Source organism: Dendropsophus ebraccatus, chromosome 4 (assembly GCF_027789765.1).
Source record: "Dendropsophus ebraccatus isolate aDenEbr1 chromosome 4, aDenEbr1.pat, whole genome shotgun sequence".
In the NCBI taxonomy this organism is placed as follows: Eukaryota; Metazoa; Chordata; class Amphibia; order Anura; family Hylidae; genus Dendropsophus; species Dendropsophus ebraccatus.
Window position 1 is genome coordinate 139,079,207 of NC_091457.1, and position 16,505 is coordinate 139,095,711.

Sequence of the window (16,505 nt, forward strand, 5' to 3'; positions counted from 1 at the left end):
AGTAATAGAAAAAAAAAGTCAGTATTAGGCTAGGTTCACACTGCGCTTTCAGCATCCATTTAACGGATCCGTTTTTTTAACAGTCAAAGAAGTAGTGTCAATAGTACTTTATTGTGCATAAAAAAAAAAAAACGCATCCGTTTTGATCCGTTTTGTTTTATAATGGAAATCAATGGAAAAACAGATCATAAAAGGATGCACACAAATGCATCCGTTTTTTGCAATCGGTTTTTTTGCAAAAAACGGATCCGTTAAATGGATGCTGAAAACGCTAGCCTTAGCCGGAAAAAAGGTGCATGTTGTTTTATATGCCATCTATAGCTTCAGTTTCTTGAATCCACTCTTGGTTGGCATCAGCTTCAAAACTGTAGTTTACAACCTGAACAAAACCTGTGTTGGAGCACCCTAAAGGCCTATTCCATGGAACGATCAGCTGATATCGGCCGATACAGTCGATAATCGTCCCGTGGAATAGAGTGTAACGATCAGCCAACATCGTTTATGTCGGCTGATCGTTGCAGTCGCTTGTTTTTCAACATGTTGAAAAACAAGCGACTGATATAGCAGCGATCTGCTGCCGTCACTCCGTTGAATAGGAGCATCGGCAACAGACGCTGCTGTATCCTATGGGCTGCCCGGACGATCAGCGATCACCCGGGCAGCCCCCTCGCAGCTCCCCGCCGGCCCTCCCGCACTCACCTGCTCGTTGCTGCTGAGTTGAATAGCGGCGGCAGCAGCAAGCGGGGAACGAGGAGCAAACGAGCGCTGACAGCGCTCATTTGCTCCTCTATGACGACCCGTGGAATAGGGCCATAAGGCTGGGTTCACACTATGTTTTTGCAATCCTTTTTTTTTTCATCCATTTTTTATTTTTTTTTGCAAAAAACGGATGCATTTGTGTGCATTCTTTTTGATCAGTTTTTCCATTGACTTCCACTATAACAAAAAGAACGCAAATGGTAGTCAACCTCATTTTGGTGTCTGTTAAAAAAAAACACGTTTTGATCGGTTCTTTTATAATGGAAGTCAATGGAAAAATGGATTGATGCATCCGTTTTTTTTTTTGTTTGGTTTTCTTTACAAAAAAACGGATTGTAAAAAAAGTAGTGTAAACCCAGCCTAAGGGTGGGTTCATACTGAGGAATTCTCGCGGATAATATCCGCGGAATTCCGCTGTGTCTGCGCGCCTTTCCGCCGGCTCCATAGACACCATTTTATGGGCCAGCGTATTCCGCTATCCGCCGAAAGAAGTGACATGTCCCAGTGGTCACAAAGGACTTTTTTTTCTACATTTGTTATGTATTTTTATAAATTACAGGCACTTTTCTGCTGAAAAAAGGGAGTGGCCTTGGTATAAAGATGGGTGTGGCCTCGGTGGAAACCACCATGCCAAAATCAGGGGCATGCCTACTCCCTTCCCCTAGCACTCCTGCCAGTTCTCCACCCAAAGCTGTTGGAGAACATCTCATTTGACTGCAAACTATTCCGCATTCTGTAAGGTTGCAGCACCTGCTGCAGCATTCAGCACCAGGCAGCATGTTGTAATCACACCTTGAACCTATGTGTCCCATTAAAAATATATCAGTATCTGTAAAAACATGGCAGGGAAATGGTGATTTTGGCTGGAGGGGCTGGCCAGAGATGGTGACATCACTCGGGGGGATGGGGCTAGATCCAGCCAAGCCTCCTATGACAACAGCGTTATGGACAGAGAGGAGGAGGAGCTGGGGAGCAGGAGACAATACACACTTTGTAGTCCTATTTTCACATGAAAACACACTGATGCCAGTACTATCAGTGATAACACTATATTTAGTAAGTCATAGGTCTTGTGGGGATGGTTTCATTTATTTAAAAACTTAGCCACTGAACCTTTGTCTATATGTGTCTAAATATTTTTTCCTGTTTTTAGTCCTTTCTCAAAATTGTGCACCTTATGTGGATGAAAACTTGAAGCTGGTCCCATATCAAGACTGTGGGACTCTATTGTCCTGTGGTGGAACTTGCACAACCAGACACTGCACCATTCTGGGGAAGTTAGAACAATCACAAATCCTGTGTCTCGTGAACAAGTAAGTATAAAAACATATTGTACAATGGCGGCTCAGTGGTTAGCACTGCGGGCTTTCAATTCAACCGAGGACAACACAATGTTTTCGCTCATTGTTTGCTTGGTAATTCTCCCATGCTCTAAAAACATACTGATAGATTCATGGATCCTGTTGAAATTTCCAGTGTGAGTGTGACAAAAATATTAAATATTATTTAACCACTTAGTGCTGCAGCTAGTTTGGGCTTTCATGACCAAGCTAAATTTAAAAAATCTGACCTCTCACTTTATGCATTTACAGCGTTGTGATGCATTAATGTATGCTAGCGATTCTGAGATTGTTTTTTCGTGACATATTGCACTTTATATTAGGGGCAAAATTTGGTCACTATCTTGTTTTTTTTTTTGTTAAAAACATCAAAATATAAATAAAATAATCATACATTTTATTTCTGTTTTTTCAATATCAAACATACGCTATTCAGCATGCGGTAAAAAAAACAATTATTGTATTCTCTGGGTCACTACGGTTATGTCGATACCAAGTTTGCATAGTGTTTTTTTTTTAAATTTTTTATTATTACCACCACTTTGGCACAGTAGAAACTATCTTCCTGAAAAAAAGGATAAAACCTGTTGCCACATTGCAAGATCCATAGTGTTCTTATCTTTCACACGACAGAGCTGGCTTTGGGCTGATTTTTTTGCAGGAAGATGTGTAGTTTTTATTGATACCAAGTATTACATATAGATGACATTTTTTTGATTTCTTTTATGACGTATTTTCGGAAGCAGATTAATAAAATACAGTAATTCTGGCGGCTTATTTCTATTTTTCTTTTACAACAAGTGTCATGTGATATAATTAATAAAGTAATTTTATAGATTGGGTCGTTACGGATGTGGCGATACCAAACATGTATAGGTTTTATGTTTTTTTAAGTGGTTTTATCCAATTTTTTATTATGAATAGGCAATATAATGCTTTTTTATTATTGGGGGGGGGGGGGGGTTGTGTGGTTTTTTTTTTTCACCTTTACACTAGTGTACACTAAAGGCCCTATTCCACCGGACTATTATCGTTTGCATAATCGTTAATGATTAGCTATTGCGAAAGGCCTGAAAACGTTCACTCATTTCCATGGAACGATAATCGTTACTTATGATCGTAATTGCGATCGTTTTTTCTTTGCTATTGCGTTAGTATCTATTGCGAACGACCGAACGATGTCTTATTCAATGATTTGCGAACGAGCAACGATAAAAATAGGTCCAGGTCTTATAAAGCGACCAACGATTTCTCGTTCGGTCGTTAATCGTTAACTGCATTTCAACCGAACGATTATCGTTTAGATTCGAACGATTTAACGATAATCTGAACGATAATCGTCCGGTGGAATAGGGTCCTAAGTAGTGATCTTTTGATTATTGTTACAATACACTGCACTACTAGTGTAGTGCAGTGTATTGCCTATGTCAGCAATGAGCTGACCGGCAATCTATACAGCCATACCTTTCGTATGGCTGTGTAGAGGCTTTACCCTGGCGAAGGCCCCTGGGATTGCCATGGCGACGATCGGAGGCCCGGATCTCGCCGCGGGACTTCCGATCAGGTGACTATAGTACTGCACCTAACCATAACCAGTTACATGCCGCTGTCATGACTTGATAGCGGCATATAACTGGTTAAGACTACCCAGAGCGGTAAAATACCGCTCTGGGTAGTTGCAGCAGATCAGCTGTCATGCTGACAGCTGATCTTCTGCGGTACCGGCACTCCTGCGCCAGTACCATTTATTCTGTCCGCGCCGTAAAAAGCCAACGGGGACAGAATAAAGTCCAGTAGTGACTGTCGTAGAAAGCCAATACAGTGGTTACTAAGGGGTTAATATTTATTAAACATAAAAAAAATATATGTTTAAAGCAAAGAGTGATTAGTATTTTCACAGTGATAAATGTAAAGAATCTAACACTCAAGGGGAACCTGGTAAGAGATAAGATGGAAGCCTAGATTTACCTTTCAGGCACAGCGCAGGCCCCCAAGAGAAGGCTTACAGGGTAAGGATGTGTATTCTTTGTGCTAGCTTTCTGCTGTGCTATGTGTAAATTTATCCTGTATTTTGTGAATGTCTCTGCTGCTAGAGACAGATTTTAGCTAGCAACAGGCTAATAGCTGGATAGCAGCTTGCAGGAAAGTAGGACACCTGGTGGCCAAGACTTCACAGCTTTTTTTTTTTTTCTGGAGTACAGATTATTTTTGGTAAATGAAGTGATTTACAAACATCTGACAAGTAACATAGGCTATTATATAGAGGGAAGTTTTTCAAATGATCATGACCATTTGAAAACTTACTTGGCTGCACAAAGCCAGTAAAATAATGGGCCCAAGTTGTTGATATGAATTGCAAATGATTAAAAAAAATTAAACGCATCTTACTGCAAAACAGAAGTAATGGCCAAGTATATGAGGTTTTAATAGCTGTGTGAATGATCAAATTTACATTTTTTTATAGCCTTTATGTCATCATTGGAACAAGCATCACAGTGTTTTTATTGCTTATCGCTGGGATCTGCGCTTCTTGCTGGAAATGTTGCTGTATAGCCTACCTGGCTACTAATCGGGCTGTAAGTATGACATCTATATAATACAGTTATATTTAATCTGCAATGTGTGCATAGGATCTCTAAGGATTATTCCTTTATTTTCAAAAAAAGTCTCATGCACTATTTCAGAAAATTTACATTTATGCTGTTTGTATCAGATTGTTTCCAGCCATTTCAGCCCTTCTCGCCACAGTAAGTTTTGTTTTCTCGACTCCCACAACTGCCAGTCCGCACGCCTGGTACTCTGTTGGTCTCTGGTCCTTACTGGTTTTGTCGTCCAGACCATAGGCACTGCCCATTTAGACAGTGACATGACAGTTCCTAGTGGGGCCAGGAAATCACAGAAACCTGAAAGGAACAGCAGAGAACCAAGAGCACTGGTGTAGCAATAGTAGGGGACCAGAGAAACAGTCCTAATAACTATGGTGAGATGAGCGCAACTTGAGCGAGCTCTATCCATGTGTAATACCAGTTCTGCAGCCATCATTCTAGAGCAGTGATTCTCAAGTACCCCTAGAATATCCCATACAAACACCACCTGGGGTGATACCTTATGTACTGACTATAGTTAGATCACCTGTGAAAGGGAATCCTCAAAACATGACCTTTCGGAGGGCCATGAGGACTGGAGTTACACTGTTTTAGAGCACCATAAAAAAACACAGCTACCTACAACATTATTATTGGCTGCTATAAAGAGACGTATCATGTCATCACAGGGCTACAGCCAGAGCTCTGTTACACATCTGGTTACTGTGCTTCCATCACATGACCAGGATTGGTTTTATTCACGGTAAATCTCACCCCCCCCCCCCTCCCCCAAACTGCCAGTACCATTTTTTACACTTCATCACGCCGTGTCTGGTCTTGGGGGTTCAGTATTTTGGCTAAATACAAGTTTTCTTCTAGGGGGCCATTCGTGCCCTAGGCCTACAGAGAGGCGCAGCCTCATTGACACCCCACCTTGCGCCAGAATAAAACTTGTATTTAGCCAAAATACCAGGCCACAGGAGAAAGGCAGACCCGAGATCTGATATGGCATGATGAAGTGTAGTATTGGTACCAGCAGTTTGGGAATTGATAACAAAAGCATATAGGAAAATTGTACAAAATATACAAAGAATGACATGGCTCCTTCACACACATTTCTGTATTTATGGTGTTCCCAAAAGTCATGTAACGCTGCGACTGTAGAAGAAAAAGTGATACTTACCTTCCCCTGGTCTCCTGCATCTCAATTTGTGGCTCATGCTGCTTGTTTCTGCTGCCTGCCTCCAAGGAAAGGACCTGCTCACTCAGCCAATCACAGAACACCACTGCAGCCAGTGATTGGCTGAGCAGAAAGGTCCTGCTTCTACATCTCATATCAGAAGAGATGAGCATCAGGGGATTGGAAGGAGCCCCTAGGAGAACAGCAGTGGGACCTGCTGAGGCAAGTAGTTTTTTTTTTTTTTTTTAAATTTAATACAGTCCCAGTGTGATATGAAGTTTCAGGGGGCACCACAATACCCCTGTAAAAGAATAATAAAATAATACATTTGCTTTTCAGATGTTACGTGGGTTTTAGACAGTATAAATGGAAGAAAAATATAAATTAAAAAAAGGGCTTCCCATACCAACGTCTCCCTAGAGACAAATCACTGAATACTTTTACTATTTTGACTATTTTTTGATCTGTCTCTGGAAGCCCTATGCAGGCAGATTAGCTATGCGTGAAGCAAACACCAAAGGCAAAATCATTGAACGCTACTAATGTTCATTACTTAGGTTTTGACTTCCAGTATATGCTTCATGGTTGTTTCCCAGTCCGCTTAAGGGTACGTTAACACTTACCGGATCCGCAGCTTATTTTCTGCTGCGGATCCGCAGCAGATTTAATTTATATAACTGTACAAAGCATCAAATCTGCACCATCAAATCTGCTGCAGATCCTGTAGGTGTGAACGTACACCCTTACCCTGATAATTGTGAATATACTGTATATGATCCATCATTCACCATAATCTGAACCTCTCCAAACGTCTCCTGTGCTGCATCACTTCTTTGGAATGTGATTCCCGGAATAATCAGACTATAATAATTTAAGGTGTGCCCTAAGAAGACACATCCTTAGGTAAATCAAATACATTCTCTAGTCATTCCTCCTTTCATTCCATTCACTGTATATCTGCCGATGTGGATACTAGCTGGGTGACTGGCTCATTCCCACCTTTATGTGCACTATCCTATTGTATAAAGGATGGCTGGACCATTGTGCAATTCAAAAACTTTATATTTTGTGTCACTTCTAAATATGGTGACTGGTACCCTTTAAATGCTGCTATACAACACTAAAATGCTATCAATGTGAGGCCATATCTGGGACAGGAGTATTCATACGTCTACACTGGTCTTCACTTATCACCTCAAATACATTTCTGGCTACCTACAAAGAGTTATAATACCTGTATTATTTTTTATCTTCCTCAGATATAATGTAATGGAAACCCTCTTACAGCACAATACTGCTGTAAACAAGACGAGATTAGCACAAGTCGACTGCATTTCGTGCATGGATTATGGACTGTTTCAGTTGTTGGAAAAACACCACAAAGCCTTAGGGTCCTATATGCAAGTTGTCATTCTCTCAGATCGATGATCGTAAACAACCTGAATTTATCATAATACACAGAACTATAGTTGTTTGTATGATTGTTCTTATACCCTAGTACACCAACGATCGTAATAACCATGTGTATATACACAATGATAAATGATTTTATGATCAGCCCAAAACATGCGATCTACGACAAACAAATTTTTCATAAGTCGTCTGACCGTTGCCTGCATACACACGGAAAGATTATCGCTTACATCCAAACAATAACGATTTTTCACACGATAATCTTTCTGCGTAATAGGAGCCTTAGTTTCCAGGATTCTGGCTGTCAACCAAATTATACATTATAATAAGGACCTATTCTTTAAATACAGTTATCCATCCCAACCAAGGACATCGGAAATGATATAGTCCTTGCTAAAATACACTCAGGATCAGTAAACTGGTGACAATGTGACGCCACCATCTGGATTCCCATATGTTATATCGAAAATGTCCGACCTCCGAAATTAATAAACAATTTAATCATCTGCTTATTTTCCCCATACAACTCGTAAAACTGAAGGCAAACTCTCACCAGATGTATCCGATAACACACTGTACGTTGTAGAAAAGCAGATGTAAGAATGAAAACTACATATATAGACACATAGGCGGCCTTTAAGCGCAAACAAGTACATAAAGGCATTTGCAGTATTTCTCCAATTTGTTTGCACTATTTACTGTTTTAATCCTTTATTCTTAATTTCTTTGCAATGTTTGGTTGCTTGGAATAAAGTCTATTTTTACTTTCTAGCTGTGACATATGAGTGTTTGATGCTACACACAATGTTCACCTGCTCAACATACACTACTCACATAAAGTTATGGATACTAGCCTTGTGAGGGACATTTCAGGATGAACCTAAAATGCCCTCAAACCTTTACAGGTGCACTTACAGTGACTTTCTCTAAACTTTTTAATGCAAATGTTCAATGCTTCAGTACTTTTTGCACAACTTTATGTTCTCTAAAGGCCCTATTCCACGGGCCCACTGACAGGAGCAAACGGGCGCTATTTGCGCTCGCTTGCTCCTCGTTCCCCGCTCGCTGCTGCCGCTATTCCACGTGGCGGCAGAAGCGAGCGGGGAGCTGCCCAGGGGGGGGGGGGGGGGGAAGAAGTTCAGGTGGATTCTGTTGCTCGTTCTCGTTGGTCTCTCCATAGACACCATTCTATGGCCGGGCCAATTCCGCTGTCCGCCGAAAGGATTAACCTGTCAGTTCTTTCGGCAGAAGGTGGAATCCACCCGGCATTCAGTGGTGTCTATGGTACGTACGTGGCACTAAGCGGGAACGAGCAACGGAATTCCCGGAAGTTATCCGCGCGGATTCCTCAATGTGACTCCATCCTTAATGTGGCGGAATTCCGAATTAACGGATGAACAAACAGCAAAAACGCAGTGTAAGCCCAGCCTAACAAGGTGCTTCTTGGTGGTGTTACAGTGCGGTGCTCAGCGCAGTCCTCTCCCAGGTTCTGACACGTAAGGAGTAGCGATAATCAAACAGTGCGAATTTTCAGGTTCGTTCGAACCATCGGCATTTGACTCCCGCTGCCTTCCCATTCCATGGGGAAGGTGGAGACAGCCCAAGTACTGCCTGGAAAACAGGGATACAGCCTATTATCTATTCCCCACAGAACGGGAAGGCAGCGGGAGTCAAATGCCGATGGTTCGAGTTCGAATGAACCTAAATATTTGCGCTGTTCGAAGAAGGTGGCCTTATAATGGGAGTCTATGGGACACGTCTCCTCATATAGACACAGCGGCAGAGCGTTTTTCTCTCCAATATCCAACTTGTTGTTTAAAATAGCAAAATATAAAAAAAATATGCACAGTAAGAAATAAGACACAATGTATTACAAGATTTTTGTATTTAAATGAATTTCTCATATTTAAAAATACAGTATTTCATTAAAGCGCTATCAGGATTCCACAGACAAGATCTAAAAATGTGACAAAAAATACTGAGGAATTTTTGCCAATTTCAGAAAAAATGTTTGTAAACTTCCATATGCTTAAAACATATGGGCGTTAGAGTGTAAGATATTAGCCAGGGATGGGAAACTTTCAGCACTCCAGCTGCTGCAAAAGTACAATTCCCATCATACCTGAGCAGCCAAACCCATATATTTGGCTGTGCAGGCATGATAGGTATTGTAGTTTTGCAACAGCTGGAGGGGGCAAAGGTTCCGCATCCCTGGTATAAGCTATGCAACACATCCAGAGTTACGTGCAGTCCATGCTTTCATCTTCTGTCTCAACTTCCGGTGGACTCAGTTCATCAAGTGCAAACTCTATAAAAGAAGGAAAACATAAATAAGTGGGCCTGAAATAATTCCATCAAACTGGCTACAGACCCAGAGGACAAGAGTTCTGGAAGAAAGTAGTAGTGTTTTTCTAAGCTTTGATAACCCCTTTAAATTCATGATATGGCTACATAATGTTTGTGGGATTACCAGCAATATAAGACAGCCATTGGTTAATACAAGCAGGTGTGACTTGGCCCACATGCGGCATCCACTATGTAGCACATACCCCAACATGGCCCTCCTCCAGCAAACATTTGGCACAGCCATAAATGGCCCAGTGTTGATTGTCACAACATTTTAGACCCCCCAAAAAACCTTTAACCTCATATAAAGTGCAGTGCGGATTCTGACCTTCATTCTCAGTCAAAGTGCTGAATTTTCTAAATAACGCTCGGACTCCAGGCACGGCTTGGTCATACTGGTGAAAGACCTCCAAACAATGTTCACTAAAGCTTTTGTCCTTCTGGTAGAGGCTGTGCAGAACCATTACCGCTTCTCTAAGAAACAGAACTGACTTGTTTTGGTTTGGAGTGGGCAACAGGACGGTCAGGCGCCGCACATTGAGCCATTCCTGGTGAAGAGTGAGAACCAGCGCCTTCACAACCTGAGAAGAACACACAACTGTTACATGCCTTGTACTACTTATCAGGGGAGTAATTTATAACTTTTTAACATGGAAGCAAAAACGTAACACAACTAAACACTGTCCAGCACTAAAGTCTGACAAAATGTGCATAGGTTTACAATTTTACCAGTGAAATACTACCAGTTATGGGTAACGTTTACAGAAATGCATGTTATTTAACATATACAAAAAGGTCAAGAATTTGTTTAAAGGCTATGGACTAGTGATGAGCGAACCTGCCAAACAACTGGGTTTGTTGAGCTATGGCTATATCCATGTTTTGCAGAACTCACTACGGCTGCATCTAATTTCTCCAGCGTCCGGAAGTCAAATGCAGATCGTTCAGCAGGGTTACCTATTACTACTAAGGACACCTTTTAAAAGTATTCAATATTCATATCAGTGCACAGGTGCCTATAGCCTTCAAAGCATTAATGTAATTAAAAAAACAAAAAACCTTTTGACATAATGCAGGTTTTGATAGGATGGAAATCTTCACAAACTCAAATTCATATGGCCAGGAGAAGCATACTTCTCTCCTGGCTTGGTGCTCAATCCATGTCATTGTGGTAGATGGGCTCCACAGACTTATAAAGGAGCTTCTGAAGAGGCAAGGTCCAGCAGCATCCACACAGGTTCAGTAATCAAAAATTTATTGAGGCATCCAGGCAAAATACATAGTAAATTTTTGAGGATTACTCAGCCTGTGTAGATGCTGCTGGACCTTGCCTCTTCAGAACTATAACCACCATATAACCAGCGTGCATCCCCTACACATAAGACTTGGGTCTATTTGGTGTGGTTGGAACTTCTTTTTCTTTCTATTAAATTAGAGCTTGTCTCAATAAGACAAAATTTGTGCTGAGCTAGGGATTGAAGAGCGCTCTTGCATGCTTCACCCAGCTATATCTACAGAACAGTGGGTCTCGATACTAATATTCTGACAAGTGTGCATCACATCTCAAATGACAGTAACGCTTTAAAAAGGTTCAAAGTGCAAGGCCAATATATACAGTATTATGTAATCAAAACAGATGGCTCTAGGTCATATTGCACATGTATGGCTTAGCGGCATTGTCCGTTATTGGGCTGAGGGGACAGCAGCCCAGCCTACAGAAAGGTTTGTCTAATTTCTTATTCTTTCATAGTGAACAGACCTTAAAGAGACACTCCCCCAAAAGCTTTTGTTTCCCCTCCCAATAGCAGCTCTATTACCAATGAGAGTCTCAGAGTTACGGCCTTATTACACGAAGCGATTATCTGCCGCATTCGGCTGATAATTGCTTAGTGTAATAGAAGAAGACAATGATCAGCCAATGATGCACAATGTCGGCTGATCGTTGTCTTTCAACATGTTGAAATGTCAATGATCAGAATAGCAGCGATCTGAGGCTGTCTCTCAGTGCAATAGAAGTGGTGGAAGCAGACCGCCACTATCTTCTATGGGCTGCCTGGACGATCTAGCGATCACCCAGGAACCCCCACCGCAGCTGCCCTGCTCTCACCTGCTAGCTGCCGGCATGTGTAATAGCCCTGTCAGTGAACAGGGAACGAGGAGCAAGCGAGCGCCCCGTGTAATAGGGGTTTTAGAGTGGAACGGCCATATCCTGCCCCATACTTATGCTGGTGTAGCTCCTCTATGACGGTCACATGACAAAAAAAAAAAAAAAAACACGCAAAACATATACTCTGTTTTGAATGGGAAGTATGTGTACAAAACTTAAGCATACCTCTCTGTTACACAGACATGTAACTCCAGAACTGGCAGCGGGAGAACTCCAGCCTTGGGTGATCAATTTGTTTAGGAATCTAACTACCTAGAAAAACAAAAAAGGTTAAAGATATAGGCAAGAGATCTAAGAAAAGAAAAAAAACCTGTGCAGGGTGAAGAAAACATATGTAACCTACTTAAAGGGGTTATCCAGGGTTAGTAAAACATGGCCGCTTTCTTCCAGCAAGTTTTGGAGCTCAGTTCCATTGAAGTAAATGGAACTGAATTGTAATACCCCACTAAGGACTGGGGTGGCACTGTTTTTGTAAGTAACTGTGCTTTTTCTAATCAAGGATAACCCCTCTAAGTGCCTTAATGCCTTCGGGACGCAGTCATTTTTTGTTTTAAAGGGGTAGTGCGGCGCTAAACAATTATTCACTAAATAACACACATTACAAAGTTATACAACTTTGTAATGTATGTAATGTTAGTGAATGGCCCCCTTCCCCATATTTCCCCCCACCCACGCTAGACCCGTAAGTGTAGTCTTCTATACTCACCTGATCCGTGTCGACCCCCGTCCGCCATCTTGTGACAATGATGTAATCTTCAGGCGGCCGGCCGAACGGCTCCAACCGTCCCTTGTGCCGGCCGCCCTCTGCCGAGTCATCAGCTGCTCAGGCGCGATTGGCTAAGCATAACTGTGCTCAGCCAATCGCGGCTAAGCAGCTGACGATGCTGCAGAGGGCGGCCGGCACGAGGGACGTTTGGAGTGGTTCGGCTGGCCGCCTGAAGATTACATCATTGTCACAAGATGGCGGACGGGGGTCGACTGAGTATAGAGCACTACACTTCCGGGTCTAGCGTGGGTGGGGGGAACACGGGGAAGGGGGCCATTCACTAAAATAACATACATTACAAAGTTGTATAACTTTGTAATGAGTGTTATTTAGTAAATATTTGTTTAGCACCGCACTACCCCTTTAACATCCTTCTCTCTTCCAATAGCCATCAACCTAGCCACAATGAGGCCTTGGTCTTTTGTGGGCCAATCTGTTCCTTTTAAGAGTGTACTCTATTTTACCATATAATGGACAAACCTAAGTAAAATCACGATGACGAATTCCGTATAGTTTAAGGTGGAAATTTATAATTCTCTGCACCAGTGACAAAATTGTGCAATTCTCTTGGGGGGAAAATGTTGCAGAAACTCCTACAAATTTTTAGGGCAAAAATGTAGAGCTTGTGCAAAGATTTCTCACAGGTAATAATTGATAAATCCGTCCCTCCCTCACCCCCCCCCCCTCCCCACACAACCCCTATATTTTATTACAGTAAAGGCCTGAGTGAACTGTAGTTTTTCATCCTTACCATTTTGGAGTACAATCAAATGTTATTTCAAATACTTTGATTTTTTTAAGAGAGTATACTAGAAATAAGAAGATCAGGTAGCCATTTATAATTCAGAGAAAAAAAAATTCACTTTATTACATGTATGTCATGTACCTCATGCTCCAATTGAAGCCATTGCTTCTCTGATGCTTGTTTATCTGGCTTAGGGATGACGTACGTATACAAGGCCAGCAGAAGACATTGTTCTACAACAAAAAAGAAAAAAAAAAGTGATAAGAATCAAAGAAGCATTACATTTTTTCTATCTACACGCTGGTGTGTATACTCATTAGCGATGATCGGCATCCCACGGCACAGCTTTGTTCCGGTGCTGCGGCGCTGTACAAATCCTGCATGCAATCACGTCACCGTTCTTCTGTCTCCATGTTTATTGAGGGCCGGAAGTCACACTCTCCAATGCATTCTCTATGGGAGAGCATGACTTCCAGACTTCAAGTGACAGGGGTCAGAAGAGCAATGACGTGAATGCGTGTGTGATTTGAGCGGCGCCGTAGGACTGGAACGAAGTCAGGCTGTGGGACACCGACCATCACTGGTGAGTATACACAACAGCATGCAGTGGGGGGGGGGGGGGGGGGGGGGAGCAAACAATGAATTCCGGAGTGCTGCTTTAACTTACGACTTACAAAAACAACAAGTAAAAAGACAAGTGTAAACCACAACCACCTCTGCCCAGCTATATGCTGACACACATCCTCAAAGAAATGTGGGCAAAAAGAGGAAACATACATTAATAAGTGAAATATTTGAAATTGTATGTAATGTCACATGTGGTTCACTCAATTGCTTTATAGGCACAATACCAAGTACAGCTAGGACCTATACACAGTATTATGACCACCAATATTCAGAGTAACCACCATGTGCAGCGGCTTGACGCTATCTGGAGCCATGCTGACTGCATGGCATCTCACAGGGGCTGAAGGGTAAGAAAGGGAGGATCCATAGAGCGAATGTAACGATCAAGGTGGTCCCACAGATGTTCAATTGGGTCTGTAAATTAGGTCTGGAGGTGGAGGATGTGTTTTAGACACGTCTGTCCCCTGGTTCATTTTGGTGGTGAGCTGCTCCACTGTTGCGTGTAGGTCTACCATAGCATACCTTTGTAGTCATGGTTCACATTTTACATCAATGGAAACATGGCCTGAATGCCTATAAGGAATGTGTGTATGCAGCATATTACACACTAAGCCCGCTCACCAAAAGTGACATGGAGATTCAAGAGCTATATCGTGCTGACGAAAGGAAGTGGTCATAATAATGCGAGTCGATTAATACAGACGTCTGTGCTTCCAGAACATACATTAAAAGCATTTTTCTTGAGCAAAATGTCAAAGAAGCCCTACATAGCCCCCAGAATGCTGATGGCTGTAACACCACCTCACTCCCCCTCCCATCCCTGCCCAATTAACAGTCAGCTGTAATCTGGGTGCCCTGCTGTAATGTCTATGCAAAGTTCGGGAACAAGATATGGAAGCAGGTTGTGACGGTCAACCGAGCAGGGATAGGAATGGGACAGGAGCAAAGGAGATGTTACGGCCCTTACCACACACTAAACTTGGTAAAGCCTCTTTGCCACTTGGCACTGGAGAATAAAAGCATTTTACTACATTCTGGAAGCACAGACTTATATATAAAAGATGCAATGTGTCCCCTAACAGCCATTCAGCAGCTTGGAACATGAATTGTACATGACAGATTCTCTTTAATGCATATTCCCTAAGTATTTTTGTTGTGGATCTTAAAGCATAAAAGGATGACTAACCTGAGCATGAACACAAGAGACCACCGAGCCTTTCATCATCTGCAAGAAGAGCCAGAAGACGGACAGCCTGGAGGGCCACAGACAGAGGAGCGTCTGGAGATAGGCACTGGCGAAGAACACGAGAGCTCAGCAATCCCTGAAACCTAGAAAGCAAACTTTGTGAGAAAATTGCATGTCTAGGCCATTTTATTGTAGAAAACCTCTGCTAATGTTGTATCTCTGTTACTGAAAAAAATGACAGCACTGAGGGCCAGAAGGAAGAGCACCTGGTGGTCTAGTGGGGTGGATCAGCCCACCCAATCACAGCTTGTAAAAAATTCAAACCACTGTTAACATAAATAAGAGTTAGTTATACATGTTACATATCGTTGTAATCGTAACGACTTGAGGAACATATATAACAAGTCAGTTTTACCCCAGGGCGAACGGCGTAAAAACAAATACCCCCCCCCCCCCCCCCCCCCCCCCCAAATAAACAAAATGCGTTTTTTTCCAATTTCACCACGCTTTTTTTTTTCTGGTTTTGCAGTGTTTTTTATGAAAAAAAATCAGCCTGTCATTGCAAAGTACAATTAGTGGCGCAAAAAATAAGGGCTCATGTAGGTTTCTAGGTGAAAAAATGCAAGTGCTATGGCCTTTTAACCACAAGGCGGAAAAAAACGGAAGTGCGAAATTGGCCCGGTCTTTAAGGGGTTAATGCACGTTGCCACCTTAAATAATTCATTATGTAACTATGCATTAACCTGTGTTAAACCATTCTCACATCCAAAAGTCTAACCCAGGGATAGCAACTTATTCAAGGACAATATGGCCACCATTTCCTACTTTCTGTGGATCCATACAACTTCCCCTACACCCACAAATTAAATAAATAAATAAATTAAAAAAAAAAGGTTAGGGGTCATACATAGCAGAATTGCTAAATGTTCCTGCAGCAACATTTCCATACAGAAAACCCATAGTATTAAGGGCTGTGTAAAATAAAAAAAAAATAAAAGCAAGCCGGAGTGCACACCGGTAAGGTATGTACCTGGGCAGCAAGGGGGTTAAGGGGGCCGGTGTTTACATACTCGCAGCAGGATGACAATATCACTGCGAGTATGTAATTTCATTGAAAGTGACAGTGAAAGAATTCGCCACTTAGCCCCATCCCTCTCCACACACACAATACTGCTGCAGAAAACGGGGCTGGAGGGCAGGAGCAAGACAGGGCTGGAGGGCAGCACAGTAGCTGCGTCCGGGCGGTACGTGGGGCAGGGAATACGTGAGGTCTGGCCGCACTGTAAGGCCGCTGGACTGTCTTGGAGCTTGCATGCGGCCGCATACTTTTCTGTATGCGGCCGTGTGTCAGTGACTATTATGGCTACGTGTGTCAGTGCTGACACACGTGT

The 16,505-nt window shown here is 42.3% G+C and overlaps 1 protein-coding gene across 1 annotated transcript in view; it reads right to left on the reverse strand.

The window, feature by feature from the left end:
* Window positions 1-9,145: 9,145 nt before the first annotated feature.
* ATRIP (ATR interacting protein) overlaps window positions 9,146-16,505 on the reverse strand; it is a 32,475-nt gene continuing 25,115 nt past the window's right edge. Inside the window, exons 10-14 of the mRNA XM_069967180.1 lie at window positions 15,115-15,257; window positions 13,443-13,534; window positions 11,956-12,042; window positions 9,952-10,204; window positions 9,146-9,585 (exon numbers count right to left, since the gene is read on the reverse strand). Of these exons, the coding sequence (XP_069823281.1) occupies window positions 9,518-9,585; window positions 9,952-10,204; window positions 11,956-12,042; window positions 13,443-13,534; window positions 15,115-15,257 (643 nt within the window). The 3' untranslated portion in view covers window positions 9,146-9,517. The remainder of the gene's footprint in view (window positions 9,586-9,951; window positions 10,205-11,955; window positions 12,043-13,442; window positions 13,535-15,114; window positions 15,258-16,505) is intronic.